The 20158-nt window shown below is 38.1% G+C and overlaps 1 protein-coding gene across 6 annotated transcripts in view; it reads right to left on the bottom strand.

Annotated features, from left to right (window-relative positions):
- Arhgap18 (Rho GTPase activating protein 18) overlaps positions 1–20158 on the bottom strand; it is a 178555-nt gene that overhangs the window by 37105 nt on the left and 121292 nt on the right. For all 6 annotated transcript variants that reach the window (XM_090338145.1, XM_090338147.1, XM_090338144.1 and 3 more), the window contains exons 4-6: positions 17798–17861; positions 12246–12424; positions 1004–1169 (exon numbers count right to left, since the gene is read on the bottom strand). In XM_090338145.1, the coding sequence (XP_090194271.1) occupies positions 1004–1169; positions 12246–12424; positions 17798–17861 (409 nt within the window). The remainder of the gene's footprint in view (positions 1–1003; positions 1170–12245; positions 12425–17797; positions 17862–20158) is intronic.

The following is a 20158-nucleotide window of genomic DNA, read 5'->3' as shown; positions in this document are numbered from 1 at the left end:
CTCAGCCAAAATAAATTCTATTAATGTAATAGGTAAAACAAGAAGCTTACGAAAGAAAGATGACAAGAATGGAACATGAATACAATCTAGGGGTGTAGCATGTCACACTACATGATTTCTTTTTTTAATAATAAGGTCTTTTTAAAATAGTTTAAGACCCCATGTATTTGAACAAAGGGACGGGGTCTTGACAACTACATATCATTCATGTAATGAATAAGTAAAAGTAATCTTTTTTAATTTTTTTTTTTGCCAGTCCTGGAGCTTGAACTCAGGGCCTGAGAACTGTCTGTAAGCTTCTTTTTATTGCTCAAGGCTAGCACTTAGAGCCACAGTGCCCCTTCCAGTTTATTCTGTTATGTGGTACTGAAAAATCAAACCCAGGGCTTCAAGCATGTTATGCAAGCACTCTACCACTGAGCCATATTCCCAGCTCTAAAAGTAATATTTTAAGATCATCCAAAGTCATTTCTCAAGACCTGATTTTAGAAATAAATACCTATTCCAAAATGTATTTTTACATATGCAGTATTTAAAGGAAAAAAGAGAAGCTATATTTCCTGGCAATGCAATTTCTTTCTGTAGGAATTAGCTGATAACGTCTTTGTTTTCTACAATCTAACCAAGTGACACAATTTTTGGGGGGGCGGGGGAGTTGGTCATGGGGTTTGTACTATGGGCCTGGGTGCAGTCCCTGAGCTCTTCAGCTCAAGGCTAGTGCTCTACCACTTGCACCATTGGCGATAAGAGGCTCACAGACTCTTGTGCCCAGGCTAACTTTGAAATGTGATCCTCAGATGTCAGCCTTCTGAGTAGTTAGGAGAACAGGCCTGATCCATTGGCACCTGGCCAAGTAACATAATTTTGAAGGCAATATTTTATAACCTGAACTTTAGATATAGTCAACACTTGGTTAAGTTTGTACATGTTTTCCTTAGGAATACACAAAAAGTGCATTTTAGCTACATAGAAGTAAATCGAACTTTTCCATTTTGGAGATTACCTTTCGTTTTGATTTTCACAGCTTTATGTTGCTTCAGCTCAATGCCCAAGACATCATAGAGGGCTGTCAACTCAATCAGGGCTAAATAGCAAACCTTCTTCATGTCTTGAGATGCCAGGTCCCCAATCTTTGTGGTGCCTGTCTTATCTTTTGGCAATCTGAAACTCTGAAATAAATGTAATTAATATCATGCAAGTTTATAATAGCCCCATTCATAACCCAAAGAGAGAACACCACCATTGTACCAAGAGGCCACACACACACACGCTAAATGTCAAAAAAAAAGGGCCAAAATAAAATTCAAATGGTAGAGTGCTAGCCTACTAAATGCTAGGCTGAGTTATGTCCTCAATGCAAGCAACGACTGTAGAGTGACTATTTTGAGGGTCTTGAAACTAGAGAGTTCAAAAATTCACCTCTGAATTCTGATCAGTGGAATCTGATTATGGACAGAGTGGAAAAAAACAACAGTGAGCCCAAAAGAGAATGGCCTTTTAGGTGCTATTCACAACTCACATGGTGAATTGGAACTCTTTTGGGCAACACTTGTTTTTTGGAAAAATAAACTTGATTTATTTAAATATACATATGTATATATATATGGAGTGTTCGATTGTTTTATCACCACAATTTTAACCACAGTTAATTTTTTCATATATTTTTATTGTAATTAATAGAAGGGTTACATTTTATTCACCAGATAGAGGGTGCATTACTTCACATACATTGATACACTTTCTCATGTCTTGGTCCCCATTTCCCTCCCCCCCACTCCCACTTCTCCTCTTGTTTCCCCCTCTTCCTTATCCAATTTCAAATAACCAAATATGCATATATCCAATATATCAGATAACAAGGTGAAATATTGTAACAATATGAGATAATCAAGAGAGCAAAAGAGATGAGAGATAACATAGTACATTAAGGATGACAATCACTCAATATATGGCTTTTGTTCTATATCCTTTCATTTAGTGTCATTCTATATCTAGGTTTTGTTTTATTGTAAATCTCTCCTAGGAGAGCCCAAGGTTTCTACTGATTATGACAAATGAGGGAAACCATTGAGCCTATGTTCCTTTGAGTCTGGCTTACTTCCCTTATTATGATTTTTCCTAAGTCTTCCCATTTCCTTACAAATGGGGCAATGTCATTCTTTCTGACAGCAGCAGAGAATTCGATTGTGTATAAATACCACATCTTGCTGATACACTCATCAACTGAGGGGTATCTGAGTTGGTTCCATATCTTTGCTATGGTAAATAGTGCTGCAATGAATATCATTGTGCTAGTGGATTTAGTATGTCCTTGTTTCTGGCTGATTGGGTAAATGCCAAGTAGTGGAATTGCTAGGTCATAGGGGAGCTCTATGTTTAGTCTTTTGAGGAACTGCCATACTGCTTTCCATAGTGGTTGAATGAGTTTGCACTCCCACCAACAGTGTAGTAGTGATCCCTTCTGGCTACATCCCCTTCAGCATCTGTTGTTATTAGATTTCTTGATCATGGCCACTCTAACTGGAGTGAGGTAGAATCAAAGTTGTTTTGATTTGCATTTCTTTTATGGCCAGAGATATGGAGCATTTCTTCATGTGTCTATAGACCATTCTTATTTCTTCTTCAGAGAAGACTCTCTTTAAGTCTTGGCCCATCTATTAATGGGATGGTTGGGTTTTTTTGGAGATTATTTTTGGAGTGATTCAATTTTTTGAGCTGTTAATATATGTTAGGGGCCAGATGGATTCACAGCTGAATTCTATAAGGTCTTCAAAGCAGAGCTCACACCAATACTCCTCAAGCTCTTCAACGAAAGTGAAAACAAAGGGTCTTTGCCAAACTCATTCTACGAAGTCACTATAACCCTCATCCCAAAACCAGAGATCCATCAAAGAAAGAGAACTATAGACCCATTTGTCTGATGAATATTGATGCAAAAATTCTCAACAACATACTGGCCAACCATCTTCAGCAACTCATCAAATAATTATGCACTATGATCAAACAGGATTCATCACAGGGATGCAACATACGCAAATCAATCCATATAATTCAACACATCAACAGGAGCAAGGACAAGAATATGATTGTCTCAATAGAGGCAGAAAAGGCATTTGACAAGATCTAACACCCCTTTATGCTAAAAGCTCTGGAGAAACTAGGAATTCATGGAACCTTCCTCAGTATAATAAAGGCTGTGGATGACAAATCCACAGCTAGCATTATACTTAACGGTGAAAAGCTAACGCCATTTCCCCTAAAATCAGGAACGAGACAAGGATGCCCACTCTCTCCACTCCTCTTTAACATAGTATTAGAATTCCTAGCCATAACAACAAGGCAAGAAGCAAGCATAAAGGGGATCCAAATAGGGAAAGAGGAAGTAAAACTTTCCCTCTTTGGAGATGACATGATTCTATATTTAAAGAACCCTATAGAGTCCATTCCCAAGCTGCTTGAGCTGATTTAAAACTTTGGCAAGGTAGCAGGGTATAAAATTAACCCTCAAAAATCAACTGCCTTCCTATATGCCAACAATGAGAGGAACAAGGCAACAATCAAGAAAGTCTCAAAGAAAATAAAGTACCTAGGAATTAACTTAACTAAGAATGTAAAGGACCTTTTTGAGGAAAATGGCAATCTTGCCAAATTCGACGCAATACCCATCAATATCCCAATGGCATTCTTTAAAGAAATAGAAGGGGCAATCCAAAATTTCATATGGAATAATAAAAGACCCCGTATAGCAAAAACAATTCTTAGCAGAAAGAACAGCGCAGGAGGAATTTCAATACCAAACTTTAGACTCTATTACAGAGCTATAGTGACCAAACCAGCTTGGTACTGGCACAAGAACAGGCCTGAAGACCAATGGAAAAGAACTGAGGACCCAGATATTAACTCACAGACCTATGGCCACCTAATCTTTGGTATGGGAGCCAAAAAAAAATAGAATGGAAGAAAGACAGCCTCTTCAACAAGTGGTGCTGGCAGAACTGGTTAAGCACCTGCAGAAAAGTAAAGTTGGATCCTTTCAGGTCACCCTGCACCAGGATTAACTTCAACTGAACCAAAGACCTCGAGGTAAAAGCAGATACACTGAAAACTTTACAAGAAAGAATAGGAGATACACTAGATCAAACTTTCTTAATAAGGACCAAGAAACACAACAAATCAGAGAAAGGCTGGATAAGTGGGACTGCATTTAACTGCAGAGCTTCTGTATGGCAAAGGACATAGCTAGCAAATTAACTAGAAAGACTACAGAGTAGAAGAAGATCTTCACTAACCATACAATGGGCAATTCTTTAATGATCATAAAAATAAATTTTTAACAAAGAACCAAAGATTACAAGTCAGGCATGAATCATGAGGAGGGAAAGAGGAAAAGAAGTTAGAAGACATGAGAAAAACATAGGATTCTAAACTCTGAGATCAGGCTTAAATGTTCAGATTTCCCAAACGCTTTATTTCTTACATCAATAGGAATGCAGACAAGTGGTATATTTGCTGTTTTGTGCTTTTCTCAAATCATCTACGATCTGTATCCTTTAACATTAAACACAGTAAATACAAAAATGAAAGACACAAAATAAAAACACAATCTTCTCTGGCATGTCTTATGAAAATTACAGTCTTGCTGTGTTTCCTGTATAAAACAATGGTCATTCCCTACAGATTAAAAAAAAATTGTCATCAAGATTACATCTGTGGAGTTTACCCCAGACTTCTTCATTTAATTACAAAGGATCTTTATCTGATTCTCTTTTCGTCTCTCTGCTTGATTTTTTTTAATTTTTAATTTTTGCCAGTTCTAGGGCTTGAACTCAGAGCCTGGGCACTGTCTTTGAGCTTTCTCCAAGATAGTGTTCTACCACTTGAACCACAGCCCCAATTCCAGCTTTTCCTGTGTATGTGGTAATCAAAGAATTGAACCCAGGGCTTCGTGAATGCTAGGCAAGCACTTTACCACTAGGCCCCACTCCTGGTCCAAAGGCAGAACACTCCTCTCTTCCTCCTCCTCCTCCTCCTCCTCTTCTTTTTTTTTTTTTTTTTTTGGCCCCCTTCTCTTTCTGGCCCCGCTCGCTCCGGCCCCGCTGGCTCTGGCTCGGCTCGCTCCCGCACGCTCCGGCCACCACTCGGTTGGGCTCTGTTCACTTCAGCTCAGCTCGCTTCTTTCGCTCTCTGTCGCCATCGCAGTCTCGTCTCTGCCACTTTTCCGGTTTGGTTGTGTCTCGTCTCTGCCACTTCCGGCTTGGTTGTGTATGTGGGATACCGAGGAATCGAACCCGGGTCCTTGTGCATGCTAGGCAAGCACTTTAACCGCTAGGCCAAACTCCCGGGCCCCATCTTCTTCTTCTTCTTCTCCTCCTTCTCCTTCTCCTCCTTCTCCTCCTTTTTCCTCTTCCTCTCCTCCTTCTCCTCTTTCTCCTCCTCCTCCTCCCCTTCTTCATTCTCCTCCTTCTTTTGTTGGTCATGGGATTTGAACTCTGAGTCTAGGAACTGTCCCTGAGCTCTCCAGCTCAAGAATAGTGCTTTATCATTTTTGAGCCACAGCACCACTTCCTCTGCTTGGCTGATTTTTGCATGCTATCATCAACATGCTTGGATCCAAACATCAGTATGAGACATCCTAGAACGGAGGCCCTCAATGCATAGTCCAGAAGTAGCACCAGGCTCTTCCTTAGTAGGTATGATTTAATAAAAAAAAAATCAGTAGAACGCATGATGTGATTTAAAAAAATCAATGGTATGTAGTAAACATTCAGCAAGTATTACTGCTGCAGGCTCAGTGACTCACTCCTACAAAGCCTAGCTACTCGGGAGGGTGACTGACATCTGAGCATGATGCTCAGATGCCATTCTGGGCAGAAAAGTCTGTGAGATTCTTATCTCTAAGTAACTGCCCAAAACGGAACTGGGGATCAAGTATTACAATGTTAGACTTGGAACAAAATGAGTGCTCAGGGGTAGTACTCAGTCCCTGAATTCCAGCTTCAGGAGCAGCAGGAAGGAAGAGAGAGAGGTAGGGAGGGAAGGAGGAAAAGAGAGAGAGAGAGAGAGAGAGAGAGAGAGAGAGAGAGAGAGAGAGAGAGAGAGAGAGAGAGAGAGAGAGAGAGAGAAAGCCAAGAGAAAGAGAGCAAGAGAAAGAAAGAATGAACAAAGGAAGGAAGAAAGGAAGGAAGGAAGGAAGGAAGGAAGGAAGGAAGGAAGGAAGGAAGGAAGGATTTTACTAGTTTTTTTTAACTTAAAATTTTTTATTAATATATTTCAAATGTCATGTTCTAAAAACAAGTATTCAAGAAAAAAATCTCTATATGCAATCACTGGCACATAAATTTAGGAACATAATTAAAATTAAGCTGATGCTCTACTTTCATCCATTTCCCCCGTGAATGTCTTTATCTTATCTTTTCCAGTTGCTGTGTAACACTCCACTGTCTATATGTACTACATTTTTTGTATCTCATCTGTAGTGGGGCAACTGGGTTGTTTCGATCACTTGGCTACATTACAATATATTTTCATACAACTTTAAAAATTATTTAGTATTTTATAAACTCCATTTCTACTAAATATGATGACAAAGAAAAAAATAATAGCTAAAGATAACACTCATCTTTGGTAAATAGTTTCTTATTATATTCAACAAAAGTCACTACAGGGTTAAAATGGTGGTACATTTTTGATGGGGAAACTGAGACTCAGTATTAAAGCTTACACACAGCCACATAAGCAGTGACATCGGGTGCAAATTCAGATCTCTTAAATTTTTTGCTCAGTAATCAATCTGTTCCACTTCATTTTCCTGACCACCACGTTGTCGGTAAAAGTCTGAGTGAATAGATATTGATCTAGGACTGTTCTTCATTCAAGGACAGGGGCTACCTGCTTACCACCCCTAAACCTCTTAACTACAGGGCTGGCATGCTAGTACTTTGCTATGGTCTACTGAATGAATAAAGCCATATATACTCAAGGGAAAAAGCATAGAATCACATTTGGTGAGGCGGAAAAAATTCTCACTAATACTCTTGATAGACTTCTGATTTTCTCTGAGTTTTAATTTTTTTTTTCTTTTTCCAGTGTGTGGCCCTGTGGTGAAAGGTAAGTGTGCTACCAGTAAAGCTAAACCCCAGCCTAAGTGTCACATAAAACTTGTCTCATTCTTCCCATGCAAGGCCCCACACTTCTGCTAATGGCTTCATTTTCTGGATCAATCATATTTACCCATTAAAACATTAAAAAAAAATAAAGCCCTAAATGTTTCACTGAAATCAGTTACTTTCGGTCTAATCAAACACATAGAATGTGATTATTCAAAGCATTACCCATGGCAAATATTTAGAGAAACCTGAAATGCTATTAATTCAAACATTTGATTTACCTAGCAATATATATGAGCTTATTTATTTATTTATTTAACACAGTGCTCAATGAAGAAGTTAGTTTTTATCCTAATGTTTAATTCATAGCGGCTGCTTTAAATATTCATGAGGTTCCCTGTTTTTTGTGTGTGTTTTTTGTTTGTTTGTTTGTTTTTGTCTTTGCTAAGCTAATAGACTGAATAGTGCAGTTCCTTGGGTAACAGAAGACAACAGATTTTCAGCAGGAGAAAAGCTCTTTCTGTCTTTTGGAACACATGTTTAAAGCAAAGGCTAAAATTCAAAAATATAAAAATTAAAAGGTCAGGAGCTCTCGTGTGTTACATAAATTAGCTAGCTGGCTCTCCATAACTGTACCCTCTCTTTATGATGTAAGGGGCGGGGCGCACTGAGGCATTTAATCAGAAATGTTGAACTTCACTTTTCTATTCATCAAATGACTCTTGCTTCAACTTGGAAAGCAAGAGAAAAGCTTCAAAAGCTTGGTCACTGAGGTCAAGCCACAGCATACTACTATGTAATCTAACTTGTTCGATCATTTGAAAAATAAGGATAATAATATCTACTGCACAAGATATCATCTGATTAATGAATGAAATAATTCCAGAGCATAATTTCCAGGTCCTATTATATGTACTATGGAGTAGCTATAATTTCAAACTCTTATACATTAAGAGTTACAAAAATCATACTTCATATCTCCACATTTCAGAAATACAAATCCACTTTGAGATCATAAACAATTAACAAAGTCTGTTCAATGCTCTATGAAAAAATGAAATGAAGATAAAATGAGGTCAGTGAAGAGCCATGTATTTCATAAATCCTCCTGTTTATTTGCAGAGCAGAAAAGCATGGAATACAAATGGAACATAAGGTTTTATCTGCTTATACATCTACTTCAGTGTGGTGACTCAATAATTACTTCATTAACCACTTTACAATCCTGAAAAGATTTGATACCATGTTCATATTTCTAGAAGACAAATTTCAAGAAAATGAATGTAGGAATAGATGTATATCTATATGAAACTGAAGAAGTGCTACTAATAAGACTATTTCAAATATTTTATCTAACATTAAGTTCACAATTTGGTAAGACTGCATGAGAGAGGAAGAGGAAGAAGAAGTAGAAATGTCATTTTTAATTTAGACACAACATGAACAGAATCAAGAAGGTAGCTGAATACAAACCTGCTAAATAGAATAAAATGGCAGATTTTTATTCCATTGTTTGAATCAACAATCACTTAGAAAACTTTAATTCTGGTAGTGTGGGTCATCATTTATGACAAAATTCTGCCAGCTCCATTAATTTTCACATTGGTATTAAAAATTATTCTCCTAGCATTATCTTGGAAATAATCATATGTCTATCACCAAGGGACATGTTTAATAAATCATAGTAAAGCCTCACCATGGAGTACCACCTGTCTATAAAAACAAATAAAAAATATTTCTTTATACTATTATGATATTATCTCTAGAATATACTACAAAAAGTACACAAAGTAAATAAATGAAATCAAGTACATACAGTAGGCCACTAATCCAATACTGATGGATAAATCATAATTTTTAAATTAAAATTTGTGTCTAAGAGGAAAGAGTAAAGGCTGATCAGCTCAAGGAAAAAATCTAGAGTTTTGTAGTTGAGTTTGTTTGCATATTTGTGGGGCTCCTCACAAATGCCATGCCGGTGCTCTCTTGCTAACTTATGCCTCCAGCCCTGTATGATGAGTACTAGACATGCAGACCAATTACTTACTATAACTCCCTGTCACTGCTGTGTTCACAGGCACACACCACCATTTCTAGCTTCCCTCTGTGGACACAAAAATGTCCACACTGGTCTCAACTTGCACTCTCCTAATCTCAACCTCTTTAATTTGTTAGGATTACAAGGCATGAGCTATGGGTACCCAGTTCAAAGCTAGACGTTTCAGATATTTTTGTTATTAGACTTGACTCCTGGACTATAAAATATTTTATACAATTATGAAATTATCTTTCATAAGAACAATCTCAAAGTTGTGAATAAAATGAGGCAAATGCAGGTATTCAGCTAACAGTGTGACCACGCAGAGAATAACAATGATAAGTAACCTAAAACAGAATAATCTTGCCATATCCCTTTGGGTATCTGTCCTAGGGATGCAAACAACTGAAGAAAACTAAGTCTACAGCGTGTCCAGTGTTCAGTTTGAAGGTAGTGAGCATTTTTATTCGGAGAAAGCTGTGCATATAGCATAAACAAGCATTCACATAACATTCTAAATTTATCACCTGACATTTCCAACAATTACATTCCTCTACATGGAAGAGAGAAAATGCACGTCTGTCTACTGAGAAGGCTTGAAAGTCATGGTCAATTCGGAGAACTGATCACTTCCAGTGCTCAAAACCGGATTTCTACTAAATAAAGCCAAAGATTTTTACAGATATAGACAATTTTAGGTCTACAACACAAACTATACCAGATAGCCTAGGCAATTTTGTTGAGTCATATCAAATATGTATAAATCTATGCGCTAAGATGCTAATTTTATAAAACAAACACCAAACAACATAAACTGGTCATTACTTGAAATGAATTCGAAGTGACCACTTTGAAGAAGCTTTTCTTAAAAGAAATATCTAAGTAAAATGACAAAGAAAACAAAATACTACAATATCATTTTGCAAGCATCAATAAATTAATAGATCCAAGTATAGGTCCATTATAGCAATTCATTAAAAAAAATAGAAAACCAGCTAGATATTGTCTCTCCTGGTAAGGAGCATATCATCACATTGACAAAAGCACTGAACCCTAATCTAATACATTATAATCAGCTGATTCATAAAGGAAAAGATGTCCAATTACACTATCAGTATAGAGATAACGGAGGAAGCAACTGTTTACAGATCAATAACAAGTCCTTTTTAGCCAATCAATTTTGAGGAAGAAAAGACAGCAAAAGGACTATGAAGGGAGAGAAACAGTGGAAAACTGAGAGAGAAAAAAGACATAAAGAAGAAAAAAATAGAAAAAAGGGTAGATGTACAGTCTAAAAGACATATAAACCATTTGCAATAGATGGACTCTCAAATCATATAAAAAGATTATGAAATTCATAATACAATTTAATATTTGAACACTGAATATTTATTATAGAGTTAGTTCATTTTAAGTTGTAACAAGAACATATGTTCTAAAAATCTGTTTATTGCTTATATAAATATTTATAGGCAATAAGTATAATTCAGAGCTGTTTCAAGATAAAACAGAATAAGGAATTAGAAAGGAATACAGACTGGATATTGATATTGAACTTGGAGATTGAGCAGAGTATTTGAAAGTTTATGGTATCATTATGTTAGCATTTGCATGAGTGATATTCACAGTAAATTAATGTATTTTCAAGGTATTCAGGAACAATGAAAACCATGTACATAGATCTTGGATCCTAAATGTCATTTGCTTCCAAAAGGAATCAGAGTTTCTTGAAGGGTTAGCTGCTTTCAAGTCTGAGGGGAGAAAATTACAAGGTGAACTCAGAACATCTTGTGGTAGGAAGAAAAAAAAAAAGCACAAGAATGATGAGAGCTGGAAGGGGTTCTACTAGCAAAGGGTTGTGTAAATATGAACATCAAAGAGAAATCACACTGGTTTATAAAACACTGAATTTTAATAAAAGGAAGCCACCAGAAGGAAGAAAAGAGAAAAGAAAAGGAAAACCAATTATTATAGAAGATTGCCAAACAAATAATATAGAAGGAATAATGGATTCTGAAAATCAGTGTTTCTTCAATACCAGTTCATAGTTTTAGGCAAGTGTACCAGAAGCTGAAGAAACCACTATCCAAAAAGTGACTATCATAACCAGGTGTTAGTGGCTCAAGCCTGTAATCCTAGCTACTCAGGAGGCTGAGACCCAAGGCTGGGGTTCCAAGCAGCCCGAGCAGGAAAGCCTAGGATATTCTTATATCCAGTTAACTATGAAAGAAGTCAGAAGTGCAGCTGTGGTTCTAACGATAGATCACTAGCCTTGAGCCCAAAAGCTCAAGGACTGTGCCCAGGTCCTGAGTTCAAACCCCAGGACCTGCACATATGCACACACATGCACACACATACACACACACACACACACACACACACACACATACACACACAGTTACTATTACCTGGCATATCCACCTTTTTCCAAGGACTATAGCTTAGCATCAATTGCACAGTAGAAAGGTTTATTATAAGGAGAATGAGTGAACATTCCCTTAGTCAAGTTGGTGATCAAGCTTCCATCATCAACAGTGACCATCTGCAAGTGTGTCCCTGTTCTGATAATGCAATCACAGACAGAACCAATCTATGCAGTGCACACTTAATGCCTAACTTGAATCCAGTCTCATGAGAGCAACTAGACAAATCCAGAAAGTTATTCTGCAGTCTTCAAAACTATTAAAAAGAAAGAAGATCAGAGAGGTCTCAATTCACTTAGAACAGTAAGACAGACAATGCGACATATATCGCACATAGGGACAGAGAAGGGACTAACTCTAAGCAACTATCAAGTGATGACTAACTATTATCATGAGTCTATGAAATATAGCTAACAAACTAGCATCTAATTTCATCCGTATTTTATGACTGTTTTGTTTGTATGCACATGGAAATCTCAAAAGAAAGTATACCTCATCAGCACAGACACAGACACCACATATACACAGACAGATATAGATAGGTTATGAAATATTAATGATTGCTGAATGAAAGCTATAGTGTGTTTGCTAAGTTATGCTTTCAAATCTTCAGTCTCAACCTTCAAAATATAAAAAGCTCACGAACAGGAAGACTATTAGTGAATATGTGGTACGTACGGGTAATGAGGTATCACAGCCTTTGTTCTTCTGAGTCTTATCCTTGGCGTTCTCTTTCTGATTCACTGCTTGTTCTGCAAAGGACACCTCCAGGTTGATATCTGTTTCAGAAGCAGGTGTATCCTCAGACGCCAGGTTGACCAGCTCCTTATTATAAACAATGAGGCTAGATGCCTGGTCTGACGGGGGGTGGTGTGGGGGGGAGATGATAAAAAATAATTCAACCATTTATATGCTTGCCTTTTTTTCCCCCTTTCCTTCCTTCCTTCCTCCTTCTCCCTCCCTTCTTTGTTCCCTCCCCCTCCTTCCTTCCTAGACTTCTAATGTAATAACTACACAAAAACCTTTGTGAAGAGTACTATTTCCTCTAGGAAATAGTGTTTTAATAATAAAAAGTATACTCAGACGTCTTAATAATTGTTTGAGGGGGGAGACAGGGAGACAGTGGTAACTAGAACCCCATGATTCACTTGTGGTATCTTGCTTTGGGAATCACTGCTTTTCCACTGGGTCTGAATTCAAAACCTTGATAAATGGTATCAAATACTTGATGAAAACAACCTCCTAAATCTAGTTCATATTCTTGTTGCTTTATTCTATACCGACGAATCAAAAAGAAAATAAATAAGGAGAGATGAAAAGAGTTGTAATCCCTGTATAAACTAGTGACGTTTCACTTCCTTGCCTCACACTCAACAGACTCCTGGAATCAACCTCTTCCACACCCTACACATGTTTCATGGAATGTTACCTCCCTGTCACGGTACAAATTCCAAAACAGAAGCTTATGCCAAAACCTTATCACTATGGGATTCGGGTCTGAAGGTGCCTGGTACAGGCACCAACAGATTCTGTACATGATTCTGCTGAAGAACTTAAAAGCTCCTACAGCCACCAATAGCAATAAGTTGGAGATTCACATCAATATTTCAAGTGTGTACATTATAATCACTTTGTTTTGGATAATTTATTTTGTTTTTAATCCTCGAGGAAATAATGAACATGCAAAAGAATCTCTGAAGAAAACATTAGTTTTAAGCTTTAAAGAAAAATACTTCTTGTGGGCCGGGAGTATGGCCTAGTGGTAGAGTGCTTGCCTAGCATGCACGAAGACCCAGGTTCGATTCCTCGGTACCATATATAGAAAAAAAAAAAAAAGCTGGAAGTGGTGCTGAGGCTCAAGTGGTAGAGTTCTAACCTTGAGAAAGTCCAAGTACAGTGCTCAGGCCCTGTGCTCAAGCCCAGGACTGGCAAAAAAAAAAAAAAAAAAAAAGGTTTAGAAAAATACTTCTCGTATGACTATTTGGCAAAACTTTTATTTTAATGCAACCCATTTTAGAAAAAAAAAATCTCTAGTATAAAGACAATGATTGCCCATAACTCCTTTCATTACAGACTCTGGATTCAAAGTAAGAAGCTCAAAATTAAAAGACTAATGTAGGGCCGAGAGTTTGGCCTAGTGGTTGAAGTGCTTGCCTAGCATGCATGAAGACCCGGGTTCGATTCCTCGGCACCATATACATAGAAAAAAGCCGGAAGTGGTGCTGAGGCTCAAGTGGTAGAGCTCTAGCCTTGAGAAAGTCCAAGGACAGTGCTCAGGCCCTGAGCTCAAGCCCAGGACTGGCAAAAAAAAAAAAAAGACTAATGTATATTATTCATGTCCATGTTTCCATACTAACATGCCCATGGGAGATACAAAGTGATGGAATGCAACTTTACATAAGGTCCCTAGTGGTAGAGTGCTTGCCTAGCATGTACAAAGACCTGGATTTGATTCCTTGGTACCACATACATAGAAAAAAGCCCAAAGTGGTGCTGGGGCTCAAGCAGTAGAGCTCTAGCCTTGACAAAACCCAAGGACAATGCTCAGGCCCTGAGTTCAAGCAAAACACCTGGCTCACACTTGTAATCCTAGCTACTCTGAAGACTGAGACCTGAGGATCAAGGTTCAAAGCCAGCCCAGGAACAAAAGGACCCAAGACTCTTATCTCCAATTAACCTCTAGAAAATAGGAAGTGGGGCTTGGCTCAAAGGTAGGGTGGTAGCCTTGAGCTGAAGAGCTCAGGGACAGTGTCCAGGCCGAGTTCAAGTCCCATGACCCTCCCCCCCAAAAAAAGGCAAAACTATTTTAATCAAAATGAAATTAAGAAGTCAATGAGAATCTAATCTTTTTCATTTTTTGAGAGGGGACAAGGATCACCAGCAGTTGAACTCAATGCTTCATGGAGCTTGCTTCCTCAGCTAGCAATCTACCACTTGAACTAAGCATCCAAAACAGGGTTTTTGCAAATTATTTTGGAGACAGAGTCTATGGCCTTTTTCTGCTCAGAGTGGCTCTGGAAGAGCTATCTTTCAGGTCTCAACCTTCTGAATAGCTAGGATTACAAGTGTAAGTTAGCAGTGCCTGGCTTCAAATATTTAAGTGTATTTCCATATGTGCAACTAATAAACTTCAAGTAAGCAAGGAGGTTTTGTGGGTTATCCAGGGCTAGGAGCTCAGAAGGGCTAACACTGGTTTAACACTTCACTGCTTCTATCTTGGAATCTGAACAAAAAGCTCACCGGTAATGATCCCATCTCTCAGAATAAATGAGAATAAATTTCAGGTTCCTTGATAGTATTGTTGGCTACCATTTATTTTTTCAAAGCCTGTGATAGCTTTTGGAATGCCTATAATTTTTATTATTAAATTTTAAGGTATTAACATAAGCGTTAAAGCACAGTTTAATTTTATTTTCCCAATGATTTATACTACTTTATGTTTTGCTGTGAATACATATATTGGTTTCCTAGGAAACCATTCTGAGAAGAAAAAAATGATTAGACCTTTTCTTAAATTAGAAGCTACCTCTCAGCAGCTGAATGCCTATGGACAAGAGCTTAAAAAAAAAAAAACTATTTCCTATGAAACCTTCATGTCAAGGTTAAAATAATCACCCCTGTATACATGTGCCAAGATAAATGCACTAGACTGAATTAAAAACTGAGTAATTGCAGTTAAGTTAGAATACATTTAGAACACATGAATTTCCTTCAGAAACACAGCAAAAATTAAACTTCGGCCCAACTGGAGGAAGTGGAAGAACTAATTGCAGGATTGGTGAGGGTCACTACAATAAAAAATGGATTGTTAAATGTTTAAAAATCATTCACAGGGCTGGGAGTTTGGGTAGACTGCTTGCCTAGTATGGACAAAGACCCGGGTTCGAATGCTCGGTCTAGAAAAAGCTGGAAGTAATGCATAGAGCTCTAGCCTTGAGAAAGCCCAAGGACAGTGCTGAGGCCCTGAGTTCAAGCCCTGGGACTGGCAAAAAAAGAGGGGGTTTCACAAATTAATCACAGGGTGCTCACAGGGTGTTGATAGCACACTTGTAACTAGGACAGAAACTCTCAGGACCAATTAACCAGTGAAACAATGGAGGTGGGCCCTGTGGTTCAAGAGATAATGTTAGCCTTAAGCAAAAAGAAAAATAAGAGCTCCCAGACCCTGAGTTAAGTCCTAGTACCAGAAAAAAAAAAAAAAAAAAGAAACAACGTTTCCATGTGTTTAGGATGAAACCACCCTGAAGCTTTCAATGCTTACAAAACACTTAGTTCACTGGTGAGATAAAGAGCATGCCATTTCCCAGGTGCAGCAGTGCCCACCCAGGGACTTGGATGGTGATATAACACCTTGTTATTCAAATGAAGGCTTGATGCCCACTGCCTAGCATTCCAGCAAAACCAGGTGTAAATCAGGCAGTGTGTTTGTCCCATTTCCCTTGGTGGCTGCAATCTCAGTGGGAAAGTGCTGCTGTAATAAACTTGTCTTCCAGAACTTTGGTTGAGGCAACCTAGCCTATGTTACAATTGCTGACAAGGACGAAAGCATGAACAAAACAAATGTTTGCCTCAGTATCTGTGAGACAGTTGCTAGTCAGTTGTTCCCAAAACCCAAAGCATATTGATACTGGCTAAAGAGGGTTCACTCTGTCTCTGAGGACCCAGCTCTTAGCAGACCAGGAAGAACTATGTGCCAGCTTGCTCGCTGCTCCAGTACACACTAAGAATATGCCCAGCAATTCATTCCAATATAATAGGTGTAACTACAGAAACCATGGTATAATGGGAAAGAAAAGCAAATGTTTTGTAGGTAGAAATACATGTATAAACATAAGCAGACACATTGGCACATGTATGTGCACTTTTAGATATCCCTGCAAAGCAAACAAACAAAAAACCCTAAAAATACACAAAGGGGCTGAGAATATGGCATAGTGATAAGAGTGCTTTCCTAGCATGCATGAAACCCTAGGTTCGATTCCACAGTACCACATAAACAGAAAAAGCTGGAAGTAGTTCTGTGGCTCAAGTGGTAGAGTGCTAGTCTTGAGCAAAAGAAGTTCAGGGACAGTATACAGGCCCTGAGTTAAAGCCCCAGGACCGACAAAAACACAGAAGAGTTCTAAAAAAAAAAATATGGACCTGGCCGGGAGTTTGGCCTAGTGGTTAAAGTGCTTGCCTAGCATGCATGAAGACCCGGGTTCGATTCCTCGGTACCACATACATAGAAAAAAGCCGGAAGTGGTGCTGAGGCTCAAGTGGTAGAGCTCTAGCCTTGAGAAAGTCCAAGGACAGTGCTCAGGCCCTGAGCTCAAGCCCAGGACTGGCAAAAAAAAAAAAAAATATGGACTAAACATAGATACTAGATGTCTCGAGAATAAACCCTTCCATACAACCTTGGTCCAGTGCTTAATTTTTACAGGTTGGGAACATTCTCTGTTCTTCTGGTGTATCTGACTTTCACCAACCTGCTTGGGGTTTCAACACTACAAATGCTACGAATGCCCCAGGCACTAAGATCTATGTTCATGTTTGTATAGTTTGTGGACAGTGAGCAACCACATTTTTAAGCTGAATTCTCTGACCTTTATGTTGGACATGTGTTTTCTAACTGTAAGCAAAAGAGCTCTATTATTTTCCTTGGGAAGTATCAATGGAGCCTTGACACCCTCTTCTCTGCCTTGAATTTCTACTTCATAGCTGAGATCCTTTTACAAAGGGAAAAGGTATAAAAAGGAGAAGTATCATTATCTCCCACCCTTAAAAAAATCATAAGTAATTTTTTATGTTTCTCTAAAATTTCCAAAAATTAATGTGCTTCTGAATTGGGAGCTTATGATTTGTGAAGAAATTTGCCTACTCCGTTCTGTAGCCTATGTGGCCTTGGGGAAGTCATTTCTATCAGTAATGCTTGGCTCTCCTATCTGTACATTGAAAACAGTACCTAGCACATAGCACTCCAATTAATTCAATGAGATGCACATCTCTGTGCAGTCCAAGCATTTGGGAAAATATATACATGGATGTCAGATAAGATAGGAATATTAAAAAAAAAAAACTATCGAAGACCAGCTATACATTCTGATTCTGTTTTCTGCATTTAGAAACTTACATTCAAATTCTAATAGAATTTTCTTACTGGAATTGAAGGAGAATATTTTAAAAGGTTGTAAGTGTTTATTGCACTAATTAAAAGGGGGAGGAGAAACAAGAGAACAGGACCAACATACCATCTTTTCCTTCGTATTTGTTTTCATTTGTTCTTACTGACTGTGATTCAGTGCCATCTGGAGTCTAAACATAGAAAATGAGCCATTTAGTCATCGCCAACTCACAACCAAAGAAAATGGTATTGTAAATAATTCTATCATCACCTTTAAAGTAACAGAAATGTGATCAGACTTCTAATTCATGGTGAGGACAATGAATACCATAGTTATCATCAACAAGCAATCATCCAACAAATATATGGTTGTGTGCAACTGTGCAACACAAACCTAAGAAACAATACCAGACTCACATATTGACAGTTTCCATCAGCGGCAGTATTATTACCTGCAAGCTAGGCATACAGTGGCTCAAGCATGTATAGGTGCTCAGAAGCCTAAGATCTGAGATCTGATGGGAATCCCAGACTAGCTCAGACAGAAGTGTCCATGAGACTCTTATCTCCAAATAACCACCAAAAAGCCAGAAGTGGAGGGGTAGCTCCACACCTTGAACACAAAAGCTACACAAGCACAAGGCCTTGTGTTCATCACTGGTACACACACACACACACACACACACACACACACACACACACACACTGTTCAGGCAAGAAAAACAAACTAATTCAAAAATGTATGCTATCCATTAAGTGGAGAGTGAATGAACAAAAGGTCTACCCATACTCATACAATGGAGTATTACTCAGCAAAAGAAAGAAGTGAAAAAAAAATGCATGCTTCAATGTGGACTAGCCTTGAAAGCATTAAGCTAAAAGAATGGAAGCAGTCACAAAGTGCCTTATGTTTTATAAGTCCATTTACATGAAATGTCTAGAATAGGTAAATTAAGAGGGACAAAGTATACCAGAAGCCCCTAGACATGGTGACAGGGATACAGAGAACAATGACTAATGATTAAGGGGTTTTTCTTGGGCCAAGGGTGAGAAAAATGTACTAAAACTGACTGGGGTGGTGGTGAAAACTCTTGTGAACATGCAAAAATTAACCAAATAACTTTTAAATGCAAAAAAAATCAACCAAATAATATACTATATTGTTTGATGGTTGGTTTTTGTCTCAGTATGTTGCATAGACTGGCCTTAAACTCTCAATCCTCTGTTTGAACCTCCTAAGTGCTAGAGTTATGGACATATACCATGACAACAGGCCTTCGTACCTTTATTAGATGAATTGTATGGTTCGTGACATACCTCAATAAAGCTATTATAAACCAAATTACAAGGTGACATGTCAGAAGAAAGAAATTCTTTGAGGAGAAAAAAACAAATCATAAAACCTCCATGGGTGGATGGATATACATGTTGAAATATGGGTTCAACTTCTCACTAGTAAGTGTGATCAGATAGTGTTCCTTCCTTCCTCAAGCAGGCTTTAGAAGATCTAGGGGATCAGGGAGTCCCTTCAGACATGCAAAGAGTTCTGTTTGAACAAATTATTATTTTTTACAAATAATCATCAGACTCCATCACTATTAACAGTAAGCTTTGTCAACCCCTTATCACCTCTAGATATTAGCCATAAAGGACTACGCCTCCACCAACAGTACAAAAATTACAGTAGGGCATGTGTGTATATGAGTCTGTGTGTACTTATTCATACATGTGTATATGATTAATATGCTACTTAAATATTCGCTGTGCCTCCTATCTCACATCTCCTACTTGGCCCTAGGATAAAGCAATACCATTCTCTTTCTTCTGTCCACAAATATGCAGCGGGCTCATCTTTCACAACAAATGCAAACACTGATTCTTCCCTTTCCTGTGAACAGATATTCTGAAGTTTGTGGTCAACTGTTTATTAAAGCAAGTGAAAATGGCACTGCAGATGATATCCATTTCTGTATCATATCTCCTAGTGTCAGCAAGGGCTTCATGAGAAAGCATGTGAAAAGAAGAGCTGAATTCATTCTTTTTTTTTTAAATTTTTTATTGTAATTAGTAAAAGGGTTACATGATATTTGCCAGATAGAAGGTGCATTAATTCACATACATTGATACCCTTTCACATGTCTTGGTACCCATTACCCTCCCCCCTACCCCCCACCCACCCCCAGTCTTGGCTGAATTCATTCTTACTAGAGAATAGAGCTGTGGGAGATGATGGCTGGTCCATTTGCTTTGGGGAATGGGAAAATATCAAGGAAATTCAGAAATTCCCAATAAGGGAGTAGAGATGTTTTAAATAAAGGTATGCAGTATAAACAAATAGCTGCTATTTTACTTGTTTATTTGTTTGTTAATTGTGTCAGTACTGATCCTAGAACTCTAGACCTGGGCAATGTCCCTTCATAACATTTTCACTCAAGGTTGGCACACCTCCATTTGAGACACAGCTCCACTTCTGGTTTTCGCTGGTTTA

This window comes from Megascapheus bottae, chromosome 8, assembly GCF_031878675.1.
Source record: "Megascapheus bottae isolate mThoBot1 chromosome 8, mThoBot2.hap1, whole genome shotgun sequence".
Classification (NCBI taxonomy): Eukaryota; Metazoa; Chordata; class Mammalia; order Rodentia; family Geomyidae; genus Megascapheus; species Megascapheus bottae.
The sequence above is the reverse complement of the archived record's forward strand: the minus strand, read 5'-3'. Positions and strand labels throughout refer to the sequence as shown.